Here is a 27,515-nt window from a genome sequence, read left to right on the forward strand (position 1 = left end):
CATTTAGAGTACTGCATACAATTATGGTCACCCTGCTATGGAAGGATTTATTATACTGGAAAGGGTGCAAAAAAGATTTACAAGGATGTTACCAAAACTGGAAGGTTTGAGTTATAAAGAGAGATGGATAGGCTGGGACTTTTTCCCCCCGGAGTTTAGCAGGCTGAGGGGTGACCTTCTAGAAGTTTATAAAATCAGGAGGGGGGAGGGGGGAGGGGGGAGCATAGATAAGGTGAATAACCAAAGTCTTTTCCCCAGGGTAGGGGAGTCCAAAACCATACAGCATAGTTTTAAGGTGAGAGGGGAAAGAGTTAAAAGAGACTTGAGGGGCTGGTGCATATATGGAATGAGCTGCCAAAGTGGTAGAGGCATTAGGATAGGTACATGGATAGGAAAGGTTTAGAGGGATATGGACCAAACGCAGGCAAATAGGACGAGTTCACTTTAGGAAACCTGGTTGCCATGGACGATTTGGGCCAACGAGTCTGTTTCCGTGGTGTATGACTCTATGACTCTATATGCAGGAATGTAGAGTTGAGGTTAAAATCAGATCAGCCATGATCTTATTGAATGTCAGACTAGGCTCAAAGAAGGCTGCAAGACCTACTCTTGTCCTTTGTATGTATGCTTGAATGAGATTCTCTTTGTTAATAAATAATTCTAAACTTCAATAAATAACTAATAAGGCTGATTACATGTAATTTTATTGAAATGGCACAAGTTTCATCATTAAATCAAATTAAATACACAAGTGGTAGTGTCTCTACATGGGGTCCATGAGACCTGGGTTCAAGTCCCACTGTCCCAGAGGTGCATCACAACATGCCTTAAGAGGTTGATTAAGATAAATTAAATTCATTAAAGCTTCTAGTTAACAAAAACTGTTGCTTTTCCTCTCAGGAGTCCTGGTTTTAAAGTTTCATTCATACAGTTAGCATTTGTTTGCAGATTGAAAACATATGCAAACTGCTAACACTGTGGTCACATACCTACCTAGTCTGTCAATATGTCATATGTATTTTTCTTGGTAGAAAGTTGCTGGGAAAATTTTTTTAAATTCACTTAACAAAATAGAAGAGTCTTCTGTTTTTGCACATTCCCTTGAGAGGCTCGACGGGCATGTGTGAGAATAGTTTGAAAATGAATTTTGCTTACTTTCAGTGTTTTTGCTAAAATACAAGCAGAACCACATCATAAGCTTCACGTGTCATGACTGCTGAATCACCTGATTCATGGAAGGAAACTGGTCCACTACTGACCTTTGAGAATTTTTATTTTTAATCACTGACATCATGTATTACTTTAAACACATGTTGTGATCCTGATTACTTGTTTTCCACTCTGTAAATATTGGTGGACAGCCACATCCCTGTTTTGAAGAACATCAAAGCATATACATAATCCTGCAGCTGGGAGTCATGCAAAAGGTTTTTTTTTATATCAAGAGATATTCACTTTTGGCAGTTTCCTGCCAATCACTCACTAGTTGCTTTTATTTTTTTTTTGCACATAATAGACTATTCTTTTACCATCTAAATGTGTTCACTTTAATTCAAACTGTTTTCCTTCAATGATTATTTTGTGAATCTTTAAGGAGGTTACATCCAAACAGAAGTCCTAATGTATCCGTTGTGATAAGTTGGCAAAAGAAAGAAGTGGGCTTATTAAATAGAATCTGTATGTGCGACAGGATGCACATTACAGAATACAGCTGGATGATACAGCCTATTCAGAAAGCTCAATAGGCTGTACTTACAAGAGGAAGGAATAGATCCATAAATTATGAAAGAGCTGACTGAAATCGGAAACTAAATTCTTCTATAGAAAATGAGCAAGAGATGTGTTATGTATTTGATCATTAGGAATGCACTGATTTTAGCTTCTGTGATTACCATTTGCTGTAAAATTATGAGATAAAAAGATTGTGCTGCAAATAAGTAATATAAGAACTGAATCTAGTAACACACACTGTACAGTCATTCCTGGCACCATGTACAAAGAGTTGGTCATTTGAGGATTTGTCAATAGAATGGTTATAAGGAAACTCATTGATTTTAACTGGGGGTTCAGATGGTAGCACTCTTGCTTCTGAGTTTTGGGTTCAAGCGCACCTCCTGGTCGTGAATATAAAAGTCCAGACTGACACTCCAGTGCAGTATTGAAGAAGGTGACATCTTTCAGATGGGATGTCAAACCAAAGCTCTGAATGCCCTGTCAGGTAGGTGTAAAAGATCACACAGCATTATTTTAAAAAGAGTAAGGAAGTATTAGATTGTTTGATCCTACCTCTAAAGCTCTTCTACCCTGACCCATTATGAGCCAGTTTCCTGGGTTAAGGTGTTAGGGTGTTCAATGTGAGAAGCATAATAGGCAAGATAGATGAACTTAGAGCTTTGGTTAGTACTTGGAATTATGACATTACTGCAATTACAGAGACTTGGCAGAAAGAGGGACAAGGCTGGCAGCTGAATGTCCCCCAGAATTTAGATGTTTCAGTTGTGATAGAAGGGGTGTAAAAGGGATAAGGGAGTTGCATTACTGTAAAGGAGTATCTTACAGCTGTATTGAGGGAGGGTACAGCAGAGGATTCGTACAGCGAAGCAGTATGGGTAGAACTTAGGAACAGGAAAGGTGAAATCACAATGCTGGGGCTATACTACAGGCCTCCCAACAGCCAGCTGGAGATAGAGGAGGGAATATGTAGACAGATTTTAGAAAGATGTAAAAACAGCAGGGTTGTTGTGGTCAATGATTTTAACTTACCCTATATTGAAACGGACTCACTTTGTGCTAGGAGCTTGGATTGGGCAGAATTTGTAAGGAACATTCAGAAGGGCTTCTTCACACAGTGTGTAAACAGTCCAAACAGGGATGGGGTTATAATGGACCTGGTTTTTGGAAATGAGCCTGGCCAGGTGAGTGAAGTTTCAGTGGGGGAGCATTTCAAGAGTAGTGACCATAATACCTTGCGTTTTAAGATATTGACAGATAGGGATAACAGCAGTGAAAGTGTTAAATTGCGGGGCGAACTACAACACTATTAGGCAGGAACTGGAGAATTGAGATTGGAAGTGGCTGTTTGAGGGTAAATCCAAATCAGACATGTGGGATTATTTCAAACAGCAGATGATAAGAGTTCAAGAGCGGCACAGTTCTGCTAGAATGAAGGATAGGTATGCCAAGTTAAGTGGACCTTGAATTACCAGGGATGTTATGATCTTGGTCAAAAAGAAAAAGGGAGGTCTAGGTCTAGGAGGTTGGAAACTGATGAAGCCCTTGAAGTATATTAGGAAAGTAGGAAAGAACTTAAACAAGGAATTAGAAAGGCTAAAAGTAGCCATGAAAAGTTGTTTGCAAACAGGATTAAGGAGAATCCCAAGTCTTTTTATACATATTAAAAAGCAAGAGGGTATCCCACTCAAAGATAAATGAGGGAAGCTATGTGTGGAGCCAGAAAAGGTAAGTGAGGTCCTAAACAGATACTTTGTGTCGGTATTCACCAAAGAGAGGGAATGGTGGAGGATGATCTCAGGGATGGGAGTTGTTGAATTTCTAAGACAAATTGCTATTATTGTCCATCTTAAAATGTATTAAGGTATATAAGTCCCTGGGTCCTGACAGGATCGAACCCAGAATATTGAGGGAAGCAAGAGAACAAATTGCTGGAGCATTGTCAGACATCATTGTATCCTCTTTGGCTACAGTTGAGGTCCCAGAGGACTGGAGAACAGGCAAGGTCGTCCCATTGTTTAGGAAGGGTAGCAGGGATAATCCAGGAAATTACGTCTGTGAGCCTAACATCGGTGGTAGGGAAATTACTGGAAAAGATTCTTACGGATAAGATCTATATGCATTTAGAAGCAAATGGACTTATTAGCAATAGATAGCATGGTTTTGTACGGGGGAGGTTGTGCCTCACTAATTTGATCGAGGTTTTTGAGGAGGTGACAAAGATGATTCATGAGAGAAAAGTGGTTGATGTTGTCTACATGGACTTCAATAAAGCCTTTGACACAGTTCCTCATGGCAGACTGGTACACTAGGTAAAGCTACATGGTATCAGGGATGAGCTGACAAGATGGATACAGAACTAGCTTCATCACAGGAGACAGAAGGTAGTGGTGGAAGGATGCTTTTCAGAATGGAGAGCTGTGACTAATGGTGTTCCGCAGGACTGAAGGGCCTATTCCTGTGCTGCATTGTTTTTTGTTAAGAGTCCATGACAGGCTCCCATTGGACGTGCACCAACTACTTCCAGGAAAATCACAGCAATGTGGCACCAAGCTGTCTGTTATGTCACCTGAGTTAGGAAGCAGCATTCAAGTGCTCTGCACAGTAAATCAGCAGTTTCAGAGTGCCTTGGCTGAGAATGGCTTGAAGTAGATAAACATTTGGAAAGAGGTCTACACCAGGCCTTCTCTCTCTCTTTCTCTCTCTCTCATCTCATCAAAACTCTTTCTTACCATTCCTTTAGGTCTTCTTCCCTAGTTCACCAACTGGACTCGGAAAGTAGTGTGGAAAAGATAGGTGGGAGAGTAATATGCTGCAGATCTAGCCCTGCCTAAGGGTATTTCCATTTGATGGGTAGTGAAGGATGAGTTAGCAGAAATGGCAGCAAACTCAGACTGGTGTAATGATAGAGTCTGCTCCTATGATGCTGCTTGGCCTGCTGTGTTCATCCAGCTCTGCACCTTGTTGTCTCGGATTCTCCAGCATCTGCAGTTCCTACTATCTCTGGTGTAATGATAGTTTTGTTCAACAATTTCTCAAAGTCAGGTAGGGTAAAACAGTCTAAACTTGAGGGGAGCTAAATATACCCAATAGGATCTTATAAAGAATTTTCCTAAACTACCTCTATGACACAATGCCTCCATGACTCAAAAATATGTGAGCCCACAACGTGTCCCTGCGTAGTGATTGACATGAGCAATCACTGGAATTGTTACTGACATGCTGTTCTATTTCTGACATTCCCCACAGATTATCCGATCACTCATACAAGATGGAACATGTGCTCGGAGGATTCCTTGTGGCATTGTTAGAAATCAGACAGCAGCATTGAATAAAACATCAATTACAATGCTATTACCAAACCCAGAAAGAAGAAGAACTTCCAGTGGCTGATGCACAAGAGGGTAAACCAGTAGCTGATGATCCCCCAGGGTGGCGTAGGGGAATGACTAGACCCTGAATCTACTGCTCCATCCCCCCGCGTTTATCTATAGCTGTCAGAGAACCAGTGCTCACAGAGGAAATGTCCTGGGCTATTATCACCAGGCTGTGTCATCTGCTAGAGCTACTCTCAAAAGGAATGGGTGGCCATCCCATCCTGGTGCTCATTGAGCCTGGATTATTATGCCAGTCAGCTCGTTCCAAGGAGCAACTGTGAGCCTGTTTGGCACCTGCCAATCTTTGGCCCACAAATGCATCCAGGGAGTCACAGGTGTTCTCCGGATTGTAACAGTTTCTAACCATCCCCCATGATGAGGAGAGTCAAGCAGCCCGGTTAGTGGGATTCTCCAACATCACTGACATCCCCCAGGTCCAGGCCAATAAAGACTGCACCCTTGTAACTTTGAGAGGTCCCCATCACCAACCTGCAGAGCCATCGAAAAGGCTTCCAGTCCATCAATGCCCAACTTACTTCTGATCAGAGTGGCCAGATTCTGAAGGTGTGCGCCAGGTGTCTTGGGAAGTGCCATGATGTATACATATTGGAGAGCTGTCATGTGTCCTTTCAAGGTCCATACATGGCCATACATGGCTGATGACTCTTTTACAAACCCCTCAGACCGCTGCAAATCAGAGGTATAACACCTCCCAACCTTCTACCAGGCAACAGTGGAACTGACCACAGGCCTCCTTAAGATAAAGAATTTGATGCCTCTTTGGCATCGTTGTCATGCCACTTTGGTGCCTGGATCACTCTGGCAAGATCCTGCAATACTGCCCAGAAAGGGTTTGCCACACCCCATCATGGCACACTGTACCTTCAAAACCAGAGCCAATATGTGGGGGGAACACAGTTTGTGATGATAAAATGGCTTTAAGAGGTTATTTTGCCCTTTGTTTTTACAACAGAGGTTTTAAGACAAAGTTGATGAGTTGTCTATTTGGAAAGCCAATAAAGTAAACAGCTTGTGAGGCCTTGGAGTTTTTTTTTAAGTTGGAACAATAGAAGCAGCCTGGATGGGTGATTTTAGCTTTAGTTTTCAGCAGTTGCTTTTGGGATCTTGAAGAAGCCAAAGCAATTTTTACCCTCTCTCGTTTACAGCCTAAAGCTGAGGGTTCCTCTTCCTGCTACTGGAATTGCATGGAAGACAATAGGTTATCTGAATTTGCCCTTTTCCAAAGGGTGTGTTTATGGGATGTTACTATATTGGAAGTTAATTACTAATAGTTACTGTATCTATTATTCTGTTAAGTTTTACAAGAGAGTTGTTATTCCAATTCCCTCTTTTTAGTTGCATTTTAACTATAGTTGATGAATAAAGTGTGCTTTTCTTTAAATCTGGTAACTTGACTAATTAAATTACATCTGGACTGCAACACCTTACATTTACCTTGAAAAGAAGAAAAAGTTAGGGTCTAGACTATCTTCTGAATATTTTGAGCAGGTTTGGTCTGGTCCATAACAAATTGGGGGCTCTTGTCATGATCAGAATCTCTAATTCCAGGTTGGGTTTAGGATTATTGCACTCAAACGCAGTGAGTGGTGAGTATCAGGATCTTTTATTTCAGGTGTTGAATTCGTTTGGTTTAAACAGGATGTACCTTGTGTAGTAATGGCTCTTTTAGTCACTAGGAGTTTCCTGGGGGTGGAAGAGGTCACTTTGGGAGTTATACAAAATGTAAACAAGGCAAAACTTTTGGACGTGGCAGAAAAAGTTGGAGTTAGGGTTGCCTGTGTCTATGAGAAAAGGGCAAATAGTTATTGCAACTGCACAGCATTTACAAATGCCAGGAATGCCATTGGAATCTTTGGAAATGGCTAAAATTCAATTGTGAATAAAGCAGCTTGAATTGGAGGCAATGGCAAGAGAAAAATAGCCCTGGCTGAATGAAATGAAAGAAAAGGAAATGAAACAGTTTGAATTACAACTGAAAGCAGAGGAAAGAGAAAAGGAGAGGAAGGCCCTCGCAAAAGAAAGGGAGAAAGAGAGAGTTTTTGAACTTCCGAGGTTGAAACTGAGGACTCAAAGTCGAATTAAAATGGCAGAAGTAGAGATGAAAAGTAGGACTTAGTGATGAGGAGAGTGATGGAGAGCAGACTCATTGTAGCCAAAGGCTTGGTAGGGATCTGTTTAAATATGTCCAGACATTGCCTAAGTTCAATGAGAAGGATGTAGAAGCCTTTTTCATTCCATTTGAGAAAGTGACTAAACAAATGAAATAACAGGCGACCATGTGGGTATTATTGATACAAACAAAGTTGGTAGGTAGAGCTAGTGAGGTATTTGCGTCACTATCAGAGGAGGTATCTGGGAAGTGTAATGAGGTGAAAAATGCCATCTTAACTGCATATGAGCTAGTACCAGAAGCCTACAGACAATGTTTCAGGAACCTGGTCAAATGTACACCGAGTTTGAAAGGATCAAACAAAGTAATTTTGACAGATGAATAAGGGCATTGAAAATAGACCAGACATATGATGCTCTTAGAGAGATGATTATGTTGGAGGAGTTCAAAAACTCACTTCCTGAAGTAGTGAGAACTCGTGTGGAAGAGCAGAGAGTTAAAACTGCGAGATTCCAAGCGGATATGGCAATGATGAGGAGTTAGCTCATAAATCAAACTTTGGCTTCTGACATCAATTTCAATATGTGAGGGATAGAAATTGGGGAAAAGAGAAATTCTCGGGTGGCAAGGATAAAGGAGATCTCATTGAAGATAGTTTACCATACAGTAAAAAGAAAACCCATGAGGGGGAAAATAAGTTAAAAAGCTCAGGTGTTTTCACTGCAATAAAGTAGGCCACATGAAGTTTGCAGTGTTGGTGGTTTAGAAAAAGCACTGGGAAGATGGATGTGGGAAAACAGGATAAGCCAGTGAGTTTTGTTGAAGTTGTAAAGGAAAGGAAAGGAAAGCACAGTGGAAGCTGAAAAGCTGCAAAAGAATGTACAAACTGGTCAGGGGTTGGTTGATAAATAAGTGCCAGATCTCTTTAAATAGCTTACTTGCGAGGGTAAGGTGTACTCATGTCTGCCAGGAGGAGTAGGCAAAGAAATTAAAATTGTTAAGAGATATGGGAGCAAGTCAATCTGTGATGGTGAGAGATGAGGAGATATGTAATTCAGAAGGAGTATTACTATAAAATTCATGTTGAGAAGAACACTGACCCATTAAATAAAGTGTAGTTGCAGAGTCTGGTGAAAAGTGGAGAAATGGTGGTAGCAGTAACAGAGAAATTCTTTGTTCCAGGAATGCAGTTTATCCTTGGTAATGATATAATTAAATCACAGGTGGGAGAGATGCCTACTATGGTTGAAAAGCCAGTAGAAAGGCAGGCAACTGAGCTGTTACAGGAAATATATCCTGCAATTTTTCCTGACTTTGCAGTAGTAATAAGGTCATAGAGTCACAGGTTTAAGCAGGAAGAGAAATCAAAGAACAAAGAAAAGGGAGTAGAAATTCATTCGCCAGAGACTATGTTTGATGAAATGGTTGAGAAAAATAAAAGCAGGAGGATGACGAAGTGGGTAGTTTTAGTTTAGAGAAAATAGCTGAATTACAACAGAAAGATGAAAAACTAAAGCAGTTGTTTCAAAAAGCATACAGAGAAGAAGAATCTGAGAGTATACCAGAACATTACTATCTTAAAAACATCTTGATGAGGAAATGGAGACCATCACATATTCAGGCGGATGAGAAATGGGCAGAAGTTCATCAAGCTCTATTACCAGTGCGTTATAGAAAGGAAGTGTTGCGGGTAGTACATGAATATCAGTAGGAGGTCATTTGGGAGCAAGAAAAACTCAAACCAAAATATAATAACATTTTTATTGGCCTGGACTACATAAGGATGTGGTTAAATATTACCAGACATATGTATCAGGTAATTGGAATACCTCAGGTAGTCATAAAACTAGAACTCTTAATATCCATTCCTGCATTTGAGGAACCTTTTACAAGGGTCTTAATGTATTGTGTAGGACCCCTACCTGAAACAAAAAGTGGGAATCAGTATTCATTGACCATAATGGATGTGTCTGCTAGATTTCCAGAGGCCAATCCATTATGCAGTATCACAGCTAAAAGGATTGTAGAAGAGTTACTCAAATTTAAGTTGAAACAGTAGAAGCAGCCTGAATGGGTGTGGCTGAGCTCCCACAGAATCAAGAAATTTAGATTTAGCTTTCAACAGTTGCTATTGGCATCTTGAAGAAATGGAAGCTATTTTTACCCTCTCTCAGTTACAGCCAAAAGCTGCAGTTCTCTGTCTGCTATGAGGGTTGCATGTGAGACAATCTGTTTTCTGAATGTGCTTTTTTCAAGGTTGTTTTAATGGGCCATTATTATATTGGGACAGTTAATTAATAACAACTGTATCTATTATTCTGTTAAGTTTTACAAAAGAGTTGTTATTCCAATTTCTTCTTTCTTTTGTTGTATTTTCACTATAGTGGGTGAAAAAGTGTGTTTTGCTTTAAATCCGATAGTTCGACAATCGAACTGTGTCTGGAATGTAACACATTACATTTACCTTTAGAATAAGAAATGGTTGGAGTCTACGTTATTTTCTGAATATTTTGAGGGCGGTTTGGTCTGGTCCATAACAAGATACCGACAAAAATAGGAAGACTGAGAACAGTTCTCAGAGGATGATGATCAGACCAGGACATTAACTGTGAGGGACATCCAAACTGACAATGATAAAACTATGCACTACTGAATTCAGCCAAAGCTTCATTGAAACCCGTTTCCAGAAGGGTTTGGAGTTCCTTTCCTTGTGTTATATTGTTGGTTACCTCTGAGCAGGTCACAGTACATGTGGAGCTGGCTATTTCTGCACTCCCTGAACGTTTCTGTCGATGATAAAGATTTTCTTAACCGTGATTATCTGGGTGGTGTCTTCAGCTGATCCCACCTTAGAAGTGATCCCACTTCTACAGGCCCTCCTTACTGTCCAGGAGAAAGCAGCAGTCAATGGGACAGGGCAGTAACTTACAGCAGAAAATTGAGGCTTGGTGGCTTTTAAGGCTCCAGTCAGCAGATGGAATCCAAGTGCTGTAAAGTCCAGTCCCTCATGATAGGCAGCAGGTTGGGAATAATCATGGGGCATATCATTTAAACTCTTCTATCATTGGTTGGTTTTCGATGTTTCAGAGTTTGTGTAAATTGTCCAGAAAATGCTTAAGTAATATGGAGCACAGTGTTTAATCTGAAAGAGGCTGTACTTTGTGCAACTTCCCTTTGCAGGCCACTGAGATATGAGTGCAAGTGGGAATGTGAATTTCCCACTGTATACCTCCCAGCCTTGAAAAGCAGTGCATTCACTGGAAAACCTGAAAGATAGAATCCAACGCTGCCTACAGAGATGTGTGGAATCATAGGGTGGGAATAAGCATGGATGATTTATGCAGGGCAGGCGCTACCACTCTCCCTGCACTTTGCTGGTAGACTCAGTGTTGTCCACATTAAAATATAATGTCTTGGCTGCACTCATCAATGCCATGGTCAAGGATCCCTGACATCTAATGATATCTGCAATTAAGGAATCACTTACTTGTGAAAGATGAGCAATTTTTGTTCATTACCACTTCTTTTAAATAAAACAAAATACTGTTCATGCTGGAAATCTGAAATAAGAACAGGAAGTGCTGGGGAAGCTCAGCAGGTCTGGCAGCAAATATAGAAGAGAAACAGAGTTGAATTTTTGAGTCTATTATGACTCTGCTTTGGAACTGGAACTGCAGGCACCTCTGGAGTGCCCTGAGAGGAAGCTTCAGTGGGCCAGGTTTGTAATTCCATCTGTCTGCTTACTGACATTTCCCTGTCTCCCTGAAAGGAAGGGGCACATGAAGTGAGATTGTTCACCCTCTTGCCTTGCAAATTATGTTGAACATCTATGACTACAGAAATGGAGTGTAGGTCTATGCATACATACTGCAGATACTGAATGTTTGCGTACTTGGTTGTCCATTCCAGTATCTAGCCCAACTGGACTTAAGTGTGCCAGAGCCAGCACAGAACTGGGAGTGTTGATGAACTCCTTCATCCTTCAATTCAATTTACCCACTGCCTCTGACAATCTGCCTATTGTTGCTGAGCATCTTTGTATATTTCATCAAAGTCACTTTTGGCTGAGAACATAGAATTGCTTTCTGCCTGTGGCTAAGAAGATGCCTGGTCACCGGCAGTTCTCTGATTGCCAGTGACCTGTTGCATTCCTTTCTCAACCAGCTGTGGAGGCATGTCAGTGATATGCTCAGTAGATTGTCCAGGGGATTCAAATCTAGGAGTTCTGAGAGAAACGTCTTTGGACTTGAAATGTTAACTCTGTTCCTCTGTCCACAGATAGTGACAGAGCTGCTGCTTCCTCAAGCATTTTCTAATTTATTTTAGATTTTCAGCATCCAGACTCTTTTGCACCTTATTCTATTGCTTCATTTCATCAGAATCTGAAAATGTTAGGTCTTTCAGAAAGCTGCACTTTAGAGAGAATAGAAAAAAACTTGCTAGATCTTTCAATAATCAAGAAGCCGAAAATAATCTTGGCTGATTTTTTACAATTTATTTCTGAGGATTTTATTTTCCCATATGTCTGCATTTGAAGTCAATTCTGATTAATTGAGACAGCTATTTTGACAGACTCACTGAATCCAAAAAATTGAAGTATCTGAACTAGACTAGTATGGAGATTCCTGATTGACATTGGATGATCATCTAAGTTCAATTTTCCAGCACCCAGCCATCTCCTATAGCAAACGTCCCTGCTTTTATTCAGAACTCACCGCAAAAAATAATTAAGCATCACGAAAGTAATTTTGACCTTAAATTAAAAAGATATTCTTTTCAGCTGCTTTCTATTTTTATTTTGACAAAATCTGACAGAAAAAGCTGATTCTGAAAAAGAATCCATAAATTTGGAAGCAAAAGTCAATTTTCATTCAATCTATTACCAAATCTTTGAAAACACTGAGGGTTTTAGTGTATTCACAACTGTGAGCAAATTTGAACAACAAATTTGTGACAACTGTAAATTGAAGCAATGACTATAGTCTATTACACATTAATTAGCGATAATTAGATTTAAAGCAAAATATGTATCAAATCATTTTTCTACATTATCTTTGCTTGCCAACGCAAATCAAATATATTTGCAATACATGTTCCTAAAGTATGCAATTTCATCTTTGTTCTGAAAATTGGATCACAAAATTTACATCCATTTGCAAGAACTAGTTTCAGTGTAAAATAGGAAGAATCAATTTTTCAAAAACAATGGATGAAAAACAATTTTTCACCACGTTACCAATCTAAAAAAGTCCAGAATTTATGGTGACAATCAGTGGAAAAAAAACTTTAATAATTCATGAAATGATCAAAGTTACAAATAACTAAAAGAAAAATGGAATATTAGAATTCTTCATAACACTTAATGGCATCAGAAATAGTGCAAGCTTCCACTTCAACACGATATAGCTTAGTTTAAGAAAATGTTTAATGTTGCAAATAGTGGGTTTCTATAAAGTAGAAATCATGGTTTGAACTTCTCTGGATTCAAGCACAGGATCAAGTTTTCTTGAGACAGCCATGAACATGTTCCACGGTAATATAACAAGGTAGGTGTGTTCATCAAGTCATTGCAATGTCACAACAAAAATTCAATTTGTTACAGAAATCTATGGTGGTTGTGGGGATGATGGAGTTTGTCACAGTATAGCACTGCCAATATCTCAAAACTCATTTTAGTCTGTTGTTATCTATGGTTGAAGCAAAAACCTCACCAAATAACATTACGTTACTATGAATAAAAAAGAAAAAGTCAATAGAAAAACATTGATGAAGCAAATGTTGCAACCAAAGACATAGCAACTGATGTCGATTGTCGAGGAATAGATTCTTAAGAGGATCAGAAGATAAGCTGTTATCAGTGAAGCCATCAGTTACTTGTGTGTTTTATTTTAAAGAAAGGTAACCTGCTTTTAAGAAGAGCAGGCTGGCTGAATCTCAAGATTTGCTAGCAGCATTGCCCTTGAGAACACAAAATGACAGGCACCATTTAGGAGAGGGGAGCAGTGGAGGAGCCACCAGAATAACTCTAACAATCACCCAAATGAGATGAGTTCACCCCAGTTAACATGCTGCTCATTTCCACCTGAGCAAGTGTGGGCAGGCTATGAATTGCAACTCTGCATCTACATAATGTGGCTATCCAATTTACAGCTTCTTGATTTTTTTGAAATTCATTCACTCTTGGGATGTCTGTGATGCTGGCATGTGACACCTACTGAGTCTTTGATGAAGACGAGAAGCATGACAAATGACAACACCTTCCAGTTGCCAACTATTTTAATTTCCCTTCCCACTCCCTGGGTGACATTCCATCCTGGACCTCCTCCAGTGTCACAATGACACCACCCACAAACTGGAGGAGCAACACCTTATATTCCGCCTTGGGAGCCTACAGCCCGATCATCTAAACATGGAATTCACCAGTTTTAAAATTTCCCCACTCCCAGCCTCATCTCATGTCCAACCCTCCCTCTCATCCCCGCCTCCTTGACCTGACACAACCTGTCCATCTTCTCTCCCACCTATCTGCCCCACCCATCCCACTGACCAATCCCGACCACTCCCTACCTGCACTCACCTATCACCATCCCACCTACCTCCCCCAGCCCCACACCTCCTCTCTCTATTTACTTCCCAGCTCCCTTCCCCCTCTCCATTTCTGAAGAAGGGTCCCGACTCAAAACGTCAACTTTCCCGTTCCTCTGATGCTGTCTGACTTGCTGTGTTCCTCCAGCTCCATACTGTGTTGTCTCTGACTCCAACATCTGCAGTTCTTGCTATCTCTGAGTGGTACACAGTATGTTCCTTTAAGGAATCCTGCATAATTGCCACACAAAGAAACTGAATAGCCTTACAATACATGCATATCCATTCACACCATTTATAGCACAAAACTGACGTTTCTGAGCCAGGATCTGTGGTCATTTTTATTTTAAGAACGACAGAAGTAACCAAGGGCTGGGAAGCATAGAACTGCTCCCTTTCTGAAACATCACGGATCAGAATTTGATCTGAAACTAAACTGGCAATCTGATACTGGCTGTATACAACTTGTCTGTTCACTTTGACCTACTTCATATAAAAGAGATTCCAATCAGAACACAAAAAGGCAGGAATACAATATCCTACCCAAATCAGAACATGTTTAAAAATCAACTGAAACCCTTATAGCTTTAGTAGTAATAAAGTTACAAAAGTCACCACCAACAAATTAGTAAAACATCCTGAGATACTTTATAGCAGGATTTTAAAAATATTTGTTTTCCCCAGCATGCAGTTCACAAAAAAAGAGACTGTCCTGCAGTTTTGCTTTTTAGACAGAACTTTGTTGAGTTGAAAGAACAGATAGAATTACCATGCTAAGGTCAGAAGTTCACTGACAACTGCACAATGTTCAACACCATTTGCGACTCCTTATCTTATGCTGAAGCAGTCCTTTCCCAATGCAGCAGGATCTGGACAATATCCAGGTTTGGGCAGACAAGTAGCAACTAACAATCATACCACAGGACTGCCAGGCAATAGCCTTCTCTAACAAGTGATAATCTAACCATCATCTACCATGACTGAATCTCCCATTTTCAACAACCTGGGGGTTACCATTGACAGGAAACTGAACTGGACTAGCCATATAAAGACTGTGATGACAAGAAGATAGGAAGCCTGCAGAGGGTAACTCTGATTCCCCATTTTCTGTCCGCCATCTACAAGATACAAGTCAGGATGCATCACAGCATGGTAAAGTAACTGCTCTTCCCAAAACCACAAGAAACTACAGACAGTTGTGAACACAGCCCAGGGCATCTCACAAACCAGCTTTCTATCCATTGATTCCATCTGCACTTTCTGCTGCTTTGGGAAAGCAGCCAACAGAACCAAAGACCCCTCCTACCCAGTTATACTCTCTTCGTCCCTCATCCGTCAGGCAGAAGATATAAACGGTTGAAAACACATACGAACCGATTCAAGAACAGCTTTTTCCCTGCTGTTACCAGACTTTTGAATGGATCTCTCAAATGTTAATTTTGATCTCCCTCTCTGCACTTTCTCTGCAGCTGTAATACTGTATTCTGCACTCTGTTCTGCTGCCCTGAAGCACTTTGTACAGTACAATCTGCCTGTATAGCATACAAAATGACACTTTCCACTGTATCTCAGTACAAATGACAACAATAAATCAAACTCAAACATAAAATCAGGAGTGTGATGAAATACAGCCCACAGAGCTGGATGACTGCAGCTACAACAACACACAAGAAGTTCAGACCATAAGAAGTCTTTCTTTCTCTCCCTCTCTCTCTCTCTCTTTATACACACACATATAAGAGAGAAGACGAGGGCAACTTCCAACTTTTTTTATAAGAAATGTTTTTTATAAACTGTAACAATATGTATAAGTTTGAACAATTTTGGACCTACGTTTTACAAAATCTACAAATAATTTTCAAAATTTGTCTAACCGTTAGTGCTGAAATTTGCTGTAACTGAATTTATCATTCTAATACGATAGGTATTTACATCAAACAACTTGAGAAATTTAAATATGTTAGCTCTTTTCTCTCTTCCAGGCAAGCAGGACATTCCACATTTAACAGAATGGTTAACCAAAATTGCAACACTAGTCAAACAAAATTCAAACAAAAGTATTAATTAAAAAAGAATTAAGAAAGGTCAAGATTTTGAAAGATAATGAATAATTAACTGCACATGTGTGAAAATTAAATTGTTAACAAGCAAGTTAAATTTAACACAACACGGCTTAAATGATTGAAGAATTTTTGTTTGGTTGTGTGTTTCATCAAAAACTGTTAGTAAGGTCATTGACCTGAAATGTTAACTCTCTTTCTCTCTCCGAAGATATTGCTGGGCTTACTGAGTAATTGCAGCACTATCTGTTTTCATTAAAGGTTTCCAACATCTGCAATGTTTTACTTTTGTATACTGAAACCTATTCTAGCTTGGACTGAATTGCTGTCCTGGCCTGAACATAGACAGTGCACTGTTCGTGTTTGTGTACGTGCTTTGTCCTCATCTACATGCTTAAACGCAGAGAGCAGCCAGACATTATAAAAACATTAATTACAAACTCTCTTCTAATGACTAAATTCTTTGTCCAAGAGTCACCTGCTGCATAAAATTCACAGCTATATAAAACTAAATGCACCTCTGTGAGCACTCTAAGTTTACTGTATAGAAGAGTCTATGATATATAAGTTATTTAGTTACAGGGATGAAAAAATGTAATCATTTTTGAAGTCATTAATTACTTCTTCTGCATGTAAGGCGTCAAGAATGCAAAATTGGCACCATACTACTAGTTATTTGATTGCACCAGTATTGCTACGTACAGACACCAGAGGAGAAATAATACATCATTCTGTGCTGTACAGGTAAATTAATATGCTAATGACTGATCTTACCTGATCCCCAGGTTGTGGCCTCATCAGAGATACTTGATCATAACCTCTGCGAAAAAGAGCCCACAAGGCATCCAATTTTCCCTAGACAAATTATCACAATATTAGAAACAAGATTTATCATTGCTTCTTAAAACTTTATCCTTTTGCACTTTAGAAACAATAAACACGAACTTAAAATGATGGACCTCCTGCCAATGCACTTGAACAGGAGGTTGGTCATTATTGTGCACTCACACCGTTGTGAAACTGTAACTAGAGGTTATGCACTAGCTGTTGCTGCCTCTCTTTCACATCCTGCTGATCACCCCACAGCCCATGCTGCTGGCTGCTCCCTTGGCTGTCTCACTGACTGTCTCCCTTGATGCACCCCTTGTCTTTCTGCTGCCCGCACACTCAGCTCTCCAGCTGCTCCCCTCACCAGCCTGCTGGCTATCCCCTTCGCCACTCTCCCCACTGCCCAGCTCGCCACTTCACTCAGAGCATGGAGCAACAAGTGAAGCAGGTGAGGGCACCGAAGGCTCTTTCTGAGCTCTCCTCTGGGTATTCTAATTCATTTCAGGGGTTCTAGGCTGCTACATGAAATCAACTTTAAATATGAAGCCATTACACTAATTCTGTGTCAATACTGGAAGTGACTTCAAAGAGACATCCCCCTACTGCTGCAATGGCAGCAAACACAGCCAACTCAAAAAACACTGCACACATTAACATCATATGGGACTGTTCACCATTACTTTTAATACTGCATAGTTCAATAATGACTTGTGTTTGGAAGTTTATAGGACTTACATACGCAGTCAAAGTGTTAAATATTTCATATATATTCTTTATACATTGATCAAAGGTGAAATGAAAACTCTACAATAATATAGTGACTATATTTTAAATGCTACTCAGAAGCGTTTTTTAAATACACAAATTCATCATAAATTTGTTCACTGTTTCATAGATACTACTTTCAAAGTATTACAGATTAGGGAAACACGATAACCAGGTTTTAAGTTAGAAATTATGACTTTTAAAAAGCTTAATGAATTATAATTATCGAATCATTGTATATTTGTGACCGCAAATCCATCTCACCAGCTTTTTATGTATGTTCCATGTTCTGTATGCTGCACTATTACTTAGCAGTGACATGGCCAAATACTAATAGATAGCTCAAACTGCTTAGTACCCATAAGCAATTCCCACTACACCATTTTTCACCATTATTCTTATCCATGAATTTGCAAGTTCATTCAAACCTCACGGATTAATTTTCTTACATGAAAGTGCAGAAACAAATTATCTAAAAAAGAATTCACAAAAGTCTGTGACATGACCAGAATAGCATGTGTTCGCACTATTTGGGTGATCATGCAACACAAAATTATTCAATTGTTTATCTTACTCCTCTTAATAATCAGTCAGACATTATAATATTCCCCAGCAGGACAAGTAAATTACCTTAACTGGTGTATACCATTTTCTCTGCTCTGGTGGTGGCCTTCGGGGTTTGCAGGGTCTAGGATCCAATGGTTCAAACTCTTGATCTGGCATCTTGATTACTGCATTTTTAGGTTTTTCTAATTTTGCACCTTCTTCAGTTGAACCTTTATCACCCCAACGCACCTGACCACAAATAAATTTAAACCAGAAGTTGAAATGCGATAAGAAACCAGAGGTATGGGAAATTAAGAAGCCCTTTAAAAGAAGCCAACATTTAGAAGGCACAATTTCTCTTTAAAAGAAGAAAAGATACCTGTTTTTCTTTATAGTTATTAATTTGCTCAGCAAATCTCACGAACAAGTAGCTTTGAAACACAAATTCTGAGAAGCTAATTTTTTAAAAATGGTCATTAATTGCAGACAAAAAAATTCTCTCATCAGTTTTGTTTCAAAGGTGAAATTTCATTTACTTCAAAACTTCATGAAACGTAAAGTTTCTCCACTTTAAGTATGTCCTGAAAGTTCCTTGTGAGATGTGGTATCTATTTGAAAATTGTGTAAATGAATCAAGACAGTCCTGGAGTTGATAAGAAATGCCTATACCAAAAATCAGGAAGGTATAATTTTCATAACCTCCTTTCTTCAAATACTCTAAAACACAAGTCTTATTTTGTGTCAACTACTGCTCAGAAACATGATTGTACAAATAACAGCGTAATTAAAAAATGTTAACTGCCACTACAATAAAATATTTTACAACATGTTGGAATGCTGTATTGTTAATTTGTAAACGTAACGTTTTCAGTTGTCATTTTGCCACTTATTAAACATGCTTTGAATTTGTCAAACATGTTCAAACATCACTAAAAGCATCTGTGCAGTCATATAGAAAATTTGTTTCCAATTGCAGAATCAGAATAAGAGAAGGCAACAGATGTGGACTAGTACATGTGGGAAAAAAGTGAGTTTTTGTGACTCCTCGAAATACTAAAACAAATGTAAACTTACTGCTATATTTTACAGAATCGTATAGTCATACAGCATGGAAACAGACCCTTCAGTCCAATGCATCCAGGTCGACTAGGTATCCTAAACTAAACTAGTCCCATTTGCTTGCATTTGGCCCATAACTCTCTAAACCTTGTCCTATTCATATACCTGTCCAAATATCTTTTAAATGTTGTAACTGTACTCACCTCTACTACTTCCTCTGGCAGCTCATTCATACACGCACAAGCCTCTGTGTGAAAATGTTGCTCCTCAGGTCCCTTTTAAATTTTTCCCCTCTCACCTTAGACCTGTGCCGTCTAGCTTTGGACTCCCCTACCCTTGGAAAAAGACCTTGGTTATTCACCTTATCTATGCCCCTCATGATCTTATACACTGCTACAAGGTCACCCCTTAGCCTCTGATGCTCCAGGTAAAAAAGTCCCAACCTATCCAGCCTCTCCTTATAACTCAAATCCTCCAGTCTTGGCAACATCCTTGTAAATCTTTTCTGTACCCCTTCTAGTTGAACAACATCCTTCCTATAGCAGGGAGATCAGAATTGTACACAGTATTCTAAAAGTGGCCTCACCAATGTCTTCTATAGCTGCAACACAACAATGCTGTGACCAGTGAAAGCAACTGTGCCAAATGCCTTCTTTACCACCCTGTCTACCTGTGACACCACTTTCAAGGAACAATGAACCTGCACCCCTAGGTCCCTCTGTTCAACAACACTCTCCAGGGCCCTACCATTAACTGTGTAAATTCTGCCCTGGTCTGCCTTTACAAAGTGCAACATCTCACATTTATCTAAATTCAACTCTATCTGCCACTCCTCGGCCCATTGGCCCATCTGATCAAAATTTTAGATAACTTTCTTCACAATCCATTATACCAGCAATTTTGGTGTCATCCACAAACTTATTTACCATACCCCCTATATTGTCATCCAAACTGTTGTTATAGATGATCAACAGTGGACCCAGAAATGATCCTTGTGGTACACTGCTGATCGTAAGTCTCCAGTTCAAATAACAACCCTGTACCACCACACTCTGTCTTCTACCATCAAGCCAATTTTGTATCCAACTGGCTAAATTTCCCTGGATCCCATGTAATCTAACCTTACTAACCAGTCTACCATGTGCTATCCACTGGTGCTGTGGAGATTTCTTTTTTTAAAGATATGTTAACATCAGTCTCTACCAGATTCCAATAATTTGTTTTGTCAATCTGCTTGCCCGAATTCCAGTTCTAGATGAGCTACAAATTCCCATTGTTAAACATGAGAAAAAAAATCAAGGCCACTCTATTCAATCACCTGCTACAAACTTTGTTTCACAGCATTGATTTCTCCCTCCTGGCAACATGTCAGACTGCATTTGATCAAAGTTTTCAAAAATTCAAAATATTTGGATTCAAAACTGCCACTTTGTCTCAAAAGGACAAAAAGACATATTCCATACTCAAAGTGGCACTCGTTTTCTGAGACCATTCCAAAAAAAAGGATCTTTCTGAAAGAAAGATGGTGATTATTTCAAACCATAACAACAATAACGCAGATTGTGATTGATCCAACCCTAGCGCAAGATCATGTTTATAAAAAATGAGCGCGAGAAGCCACACAGTAAGGCAGCCAAGTTGGTCGCCCTTTTTTACTCTTCAAGTGTGGTTTGCAAAAAGACAACAGCAGTGGCACCAAGAAGACATGGTGCTTACTTACCTGACTAGGAGAGCCAGGAAAAATTAAGAGTTACACTCACTGATCTGCTCCCTGACCCCCTTCGACTCTCCTTGGATCTGACATCAATCAGACCGTCCACAACAGTCCCCACCTCCCCCGACACCCGCATTCACTCAAAACCCTCAACCAATTGCCTGGCATCTGTACCAAATCATCTATCAGTTACTGTACTATCTTGCATCCTGCACTCAGTAAGATTTTGCCTCCAACAGGGCATTTTACTTGATGCACCAATGTTTATGTTATCCCATGTAACATAAGAAACTAGACTTGGATAGAGCAATACTGAAGAGTTTTACAGTCATTTACTACAGCCAGCTATTATGTACAAGCATTGCATTCACAGGCACATGTGTCTCTTGCCTAACATTGAGCTATTAAATTACACAGAATAGCATGTTTCTTGTAATGGCTCCTGCTCAAATAATAGGAGTTAAGATGGAGTATGAGACTGGCTGGAAAAAGGGTGTGTGCTTTCAATGCCAGGTCCATCCACTGCTGGATGCAAGGGTTCCTAGACTCACTTACGCTGCTTCAGCTGGGAAGGCTACTGGCCTTAAAAGGGTGCAAAAGCAAATAGGAAACAAGAATTTCAAAACAGATTGGAAGAGTTGGGTCATAAATTATTAATGTGGGTGCCAAAATCAAATGGTTGTTTTAAATGTTAACTTAATTAGTTTAAGGGTCTATCTGGAATCGTTGATACAACAAGTTGTTATGGAGACAGATTATGGCAAGATTTTTCGTGGTTGTGGTTGGTTTGAGTGATTTCTCACATATACTGTAGAAGTAAAAGAAAGAATGAACAAATAAATAATGGAAGAATGAATGCCAATTTTGAGGGCATATTTGCAGAAACTGATATCAGATGAGGGCTGATCTGAAGGATAAATGCTTGAAGGAGAATGAAGATTTGATTTTACGAAGATTACACAGCATACGTAAATGACATCCTCCAATATTACCAGACTCATAATGGCAAAATGATTCAGAATTAAAGTTAATTTTGGTTAGCTTTGTCAGTGTCCCAAAATTCAATATTGATTGACCCCAAAGTAATGAGGGGGGAGGGAAACTATTACAACCCCAGTGCCCCACTGACTCTGTCACTGCCTCAGTCATATCCTTATATTCTCTGTGAAGTTCAGCAAGCGGGGTTAAAAAGAATAGGGCATAACCTATCAGAATATGGGGAAAGCCTGTAGCAGGTGGGTGATTTTTGTGGGTCCTCCTCATTGAGTAAAAATCATTTTAACAATTTATCTTTAATGTGTTCAGCTCAATCTCCAGTTGTTTTTGCAAACACACTGAATTTAAAAGGGACAATAACTCCCAAACTAAATATATTAAAAAAAGGCTCTTTTCTGCTTTGGCTCCAAAGTTGCAAAATTTGGAAAGGCAACAACAAGTTGGTGTTATTCTTTAACCTCGAGATTTGCGCCTTGCTCCTCACAAAAATTCAGATGACAGCCAGATAGAAAACGCATCCCCCATCCCTAGAAATCTCCAGGAAGCTATGGCTCACAGTTACAGATGCAACTAACACTGTAAAGATCATGCAATGGCTGTAATGTAATTTCTGATCTGAATTTAGAAACTGCCATACAACTTTGCCTTTAATTTACCAATCTTAGGATGCTACTCAGCTTCATAAGGAGATTATCAAACCAGCTTGTGTCTTGTATAATCACCACATAACTAAGCCTTCGTGAAGCCATCTAATTTAACATTAAAATTTAGGTTCGAGAAAAGATGAGCAAATCACTTTTACCTTTTATAATGTTAATAAAAACTGATAGTTGGATCATTCTTATTCTGATGTTCTGAAATGAAACTTGACTAGCTTAAGTACAAACTGATTCAAATCCATCAGTACAGTCCTGTCCTCACATTTCTCTACACCATACACTACCTTTAGCTGCAAACGAGGACAAGTGAGCCAGCATTGTAATTGTGGTACAGGTGACATTGTAACTTTAAATTTCAAATCTTAGATTCTAACTAACATTTTATTTAAAAGTGGAATAATTTTATAAGTAGACCTTTCATGTCTCACGGTAAGAAAATCAAAGTTTCCAGATGGTTAGTAATCTTTCCAAATATAATAGTGTCAATGCTTCAAATATACTTTCAAAAAGAAGAAGAAGCAACATAGAAACCTCCATCCGTTTAATGCCGCCCACTCCTCTTCCTCCATAATACGATGCATCAACTGTTGGCCATTTTTTCCTTGCCATGGCTTCGTCATCAGATTCCTGCAAGCAAATGAACCAAAGAATGTTATCCATTGGAGGGAAATCATAGAACCCCTTCAGTGCAGAAAGAGGCTATTCAGCCAACTAGTCTGCACCAACCCTCCAAAGAGCATCCTGCCCATTACCCACAACCCTACATTTACCACGGCTAATCGACATAACCACCATACTATAGACAATTTAGCGTGACCAATCCACTTAATCTGCACATCTTTGAATTGTGTGAGGAAACCAGAGCAGGTGGTAGAAACAGGAAAATGTGCAAATTCTACACTGACAGTCACCCGAGGCTGGAATTGAACCTGGGCCCCTAGCACTGTGAGGCAGCAGAGCTATCCACTAAGCCACTGTACCACCCACACTGTGCTAGCATGCTGCCCATGCACCTTTTGCCAAACTCTGAGTTTGTTAAGTGAATCTTAAACAGCCAAGTGTTTTTTAATCTTCAACCAAAAACTAATTGATGTTGGTGCTAAAACAAAATAATGGGTTCCTGTGTTCTGTTTGGAACTCCATTTCGGGTAAAAGTCAGAAAAAGCCAACTCTTGACATTTGGAATCAGCATTGATTTGTGTTCTATTCACACACAAATACAGGACAACAAATTCTGATAATTCATGCCAAAATAGGTCATTATGTAAGGACAATGCTATATTCTGCTTCTGTTTACCATATCTCTACGTAATAGTCACTGAAACACAGACCTCCCTGTAACTGTTGCATGTTTGCACTTTTCACTCCAAGATCTTTGCAGGCTACACAGAAGTACACATCTGTAGCATGGTGTGACAAAGGTCTTTTGCAAAGCTTTATGCTAAAAGCTTTGACCCTTGACTTTTCATAATGCATTTAGCATAAGGAGGTAATTCTTCTAACTGACTAGAACTCTTACTATCCCAGTTTTCCTGAAACGAAGGCATATAATTTTGCTGGAGTTGAGAGATTTAATTATACTATACTAACTGAATTGTATTCCAATAATAGTTGTTATGATTGTGGGCAATACATACCACTTCTTATAGCAAAATCTTTCTCATATGTGGTTCAGTTTTCAAAGCACAATTTGCACATAAGTAAATTCAGGTGCAAATAGTTAACAATTCCAACCTTTTTTTTCACAGAATGTAAAAACAGCATCACTATTATTAAGTCAATGATTAAATGATATAACTAAGTGAAGAACATATTACTTACCTCCTCATAGGGAGGTGGAGGTGGTGGCTCTTTAATCACCTATTAGGAAAAATAAAATAATTTGATTGGAAATTGTTTTAGTTGGACACACTATTTCTATAAAAAAATTATTTTCAAATTAGGCACCATTCCCACTACCTCTACTTTCAAACAAAGGGGTCCTGTGATGTAGTGGTAGTGTTCCTACCTCTGGATCAGAAGGTCTACGTTAAAATCCCACATTCCCTGGATGAATGATATAACATGTCCAAACGAGCTGATTTTCTTTCCCCTCACATTTAAACAACTTATATATTCAAACTAGAATCTCAAATCTATTTTAATGTTTATAAAATTTCAATGAACACAAGGTTCTAATGTTATAGATTATTCAAGTAGTACCTTATTAATTAGGTTTGGCTTGCGCCAACCTTCATTAGAGCTCCTGGGGTTTAAATAAGTAGTGTGTTCTACTTCATACAAACAATGATCTCAAAAATAATAAAGAAATCTGGATGCTGGTAACCTGAAATCAGAAGGGTCACTGGACCCAAAATATTAATTCTGCTTTCTTTCCATGGATGATGCAAGATCTGCTGAGTTTCTCTAATTATTTCTGCATTTTTTGTGGTGATTTCACAGTTGTCTGAATGGCATTTAAGTTTCTTTCTTCTCCTTTGTCAGTGGGGGTGGCACCTGGCTTGGGTTTCCCACCTATCTTCAGTGTCATTGCTGAAGCCTGGTGGGGTTAATTAATCCATGGTACAACATTTTAATGCTCGAACATAGAGTGCCAAATACTTAGCATGGCAGAAAAGAATAACACTTTTATGAAAAATAATTATGATTGTAGGAGAAATATCTAATTTTTGGAATAATCTGTAATATTGACAAATATCATTAAAAGGGACAGTTGCTTAAAATGAATAAAACAAAGAACTGTGGATACTGGAAATCTTAAACAAAATCAAAAATTTCTAGAGAAGCTCAGCAGGTCTAGAAGCATCTATAGAGATAGAAATAGAGTTAACATTTTGAATCCAGTGTCCCTTCATCAGAACTGAACCTACTGGACTCAAAACATTAACTGTTTCTGTCTTTACAGATGCTTCTCGACCATCTCAGTTTCCTCAGCAATTTCTGTTTTAGTTTCAGTGTCACTTTAAGTGATTGAAAACTTACCACAGTACAACACAAAGGCCAAAACCACCACAGCAAGATCAATGCCAACAGCAGGAACAAAACTAACAGCGCAATTAAAAGGATTGTTCCATCAGACTGAAAAATAGAAAAAAGATATTAACTCTGTTTGGCAGAAGCCATTATAGCAGATAACATGTACAACCAATGACAACATTATAAATCTTGTGAAAGAAACAGAAATGCTCAGAATTGAGGAAAATGGTGACAATAGTTATGAATCAGACTACAATAGTAAATAGCTACATAAACCCAGGAAATAGTAGAGAAACTTACTCTATAGGAGGAAGATAACCAGAGAAAAAGAGTTGAAGGTGTCTCAAAGAAGAACAAATAAGGAATTCTTCAAGCTAAAAATATTAAAGAAGGAGAGACATGCAGAAATAAGACCAAAAGTGAAAAAGAGTGCCTAAATATACATAACAGAAATAAATGAATTGGGAAATAATACAGAATCCATGCCTTTGCTATCTTTAATCCTGATTTTCCCAGTGATCTCCAAACTGGCTCTCCCACCTTCACTTTCTATAACCTACAATTCATTCAAATCCCTGCAGTCACGTTATCACCTATACTGACCTTTAAAAAACCCATGAAGCCTCATTGAGTCTGAAGCCTTTTCATTGTCTTCAAATGCTTTTATTTACAACACCAGACCTCAAAAAATACCCTGCAGCCACTACTACATGCACTGTCCGCTCATCTAACAATGAAATTCTCTTCGTTTCCACTCTCTCAGTTCGAACATTAGCCACTCATTTATTTTAACTGTGGTGACGCCTTCACTTAGATCTCACATAGAACTCCTTTCTTCAGCCCCTTCCTCCATATTGTCTGAAGTTCTCTAAAACCCTTCACGTTGACTGAACTCCCACATGTTATCCTTTTTTCCTCTTTTTCCCATTTGTTTATACTTTGTTGAGCTTCCAGTAACTGAGATCACTCTTTACTCATGGTGAATTTAATAGAAGTGCAAATTGTTCTTGATTAGAAAAATATTTTTATAATGTATGAGGTCTACCACAAACTTCAACTTCTTTTGCGTTTGAGTAGTTTTGTCTTCTTATAAATACTTTGATGATAATCCAAAATGTTTCCTTCTTATTTGCATTTTCAACTGTTTACTTACACAATGTGTACTGGTGATACTGACAGAGCTGGATATGAATGTTAACCCCTCATTCATGCTTACTTGAAGGTAAACTACCCTGAAAGGAAAATATTAATATTGATTAATAACATGTTCCTTATAATACATGCAGGTTTTACTCCAATTATACTACCTTCTGGCCTTAGGACTATTGAAGCATTTGCATAGGTTTGTACTTGAGGTGCCGTAAGAAATCTTGAAACATCTACAAAACATTCTGTGCTGGTTGGAATTATACCCAATGTGAAAGAAAATGGTTATGTCATGTCGATCAGTTGAGCCCCAACTTTGTTTTACTGCAGGTGCTGTCCTGTTCAAGGTTGTGTCAATAACCATTACTACCCTTGGAGATGCCACCAGTGACATTGTGGAAGCTGCCATTGACCAGAAATTTGAATTAGACAGCCATTTAATGGTTGTGCCTCTTCCTGTAGGTCAGAGAATAGGACTCCTGCAGCTAGCAGCTCACCTCCTAATGACCTAAAGTTCCCTAAAGGGTCTGATAACCTAAATCCCAGGATACGAAAGGAGAAAGCCATGGGAGTACTGGATGCATCTTCCAAAATTCTGTTGATTCTGAAATGGTCCAAGCAGATTAGAGGGTGGCAAATGTAACCCCTCTGTTTAAAAAGGAGGCTTGGAGAAAATGCAAAGATACAAACCAGTTAGCCTAACTTCAGTAGTAGGAAAAATGTTGGAGTCTATTATAAAGGATATGACAAGAGAATACTTAAAAATTCCAACAATATTACACAAAGTCAACATGGAATAATGAAAGGAAATCATGTTTGGCAAACTTCCTGGAGTTTTTTGAGCAGTAATTTGTAGAATAAATGAGGGAGAAACAGTTGTATCAGGTGCTTTGATTTTTAGAAAGCTTTGGATAAAGTCTCAAATAAGAGAATACTGTTTAA

General features: G+C 39.0%; 1 protein-coding gene across 1 annotated transcript in view; it reads right to left on the bottom strand.

Annotated features, from left to right (window-relative positions):
• The window catches only part of antxr1d (ANTXR cell adhesion molecule 1d), a 70,838-nt gene that overhangs the window by 17,983 nt on the left and 25,340 nt on the right, over nucleotides 1–27,515 (bottom strand). The window contains exons 12-17 of the mRNA XM_048616288.1: nucleotides 26,581–26,659; nucleotides 25,434–25,529; nucleotides 24,273–24,311; nucleotides 22,983–23,078; nucleotides 18,108–18,272; nucleotides 16,659–16,739 (exon numbers count right to left, since the gene is read on the bottom strand). Coding sequence (XP_048472245.1) covers nucleotides 16,659–16,739; nucleotides 18,108–18,272; nucleotides 22,983–23,078; nucleotides 24,273–24,311; nucleotides 25,434–25,529; nucleotides 26,581–26,659 — 556 coding nt within the window. The remainder of the gene's footprint in view (nucleotides 1–16,658; nucleotides 16,740–18,107; nucleotides 18,273–22,982; nucleotides 23,079–24,272; nucleotides 24,312–25,433; nucleotides 25,530–26,580; nucleotides 26,660–27,515) is intronic.

This window comes from Rhincodon typus, chromosome 34 (assembly GCF_021869965.1).
Source record: "Rhincodon typus isolate 14 chromosome 34, sRhiTyp1.1, whole genome shotgun sequence".
NCBI classification, from domain to species: domain Eukaryota; kingdom Metazoa; phylum Chordata; class Chondrichthyes; order Orectolobiformes; family Rhincodontidae; genus Rhincodon; species Rhincodon typus.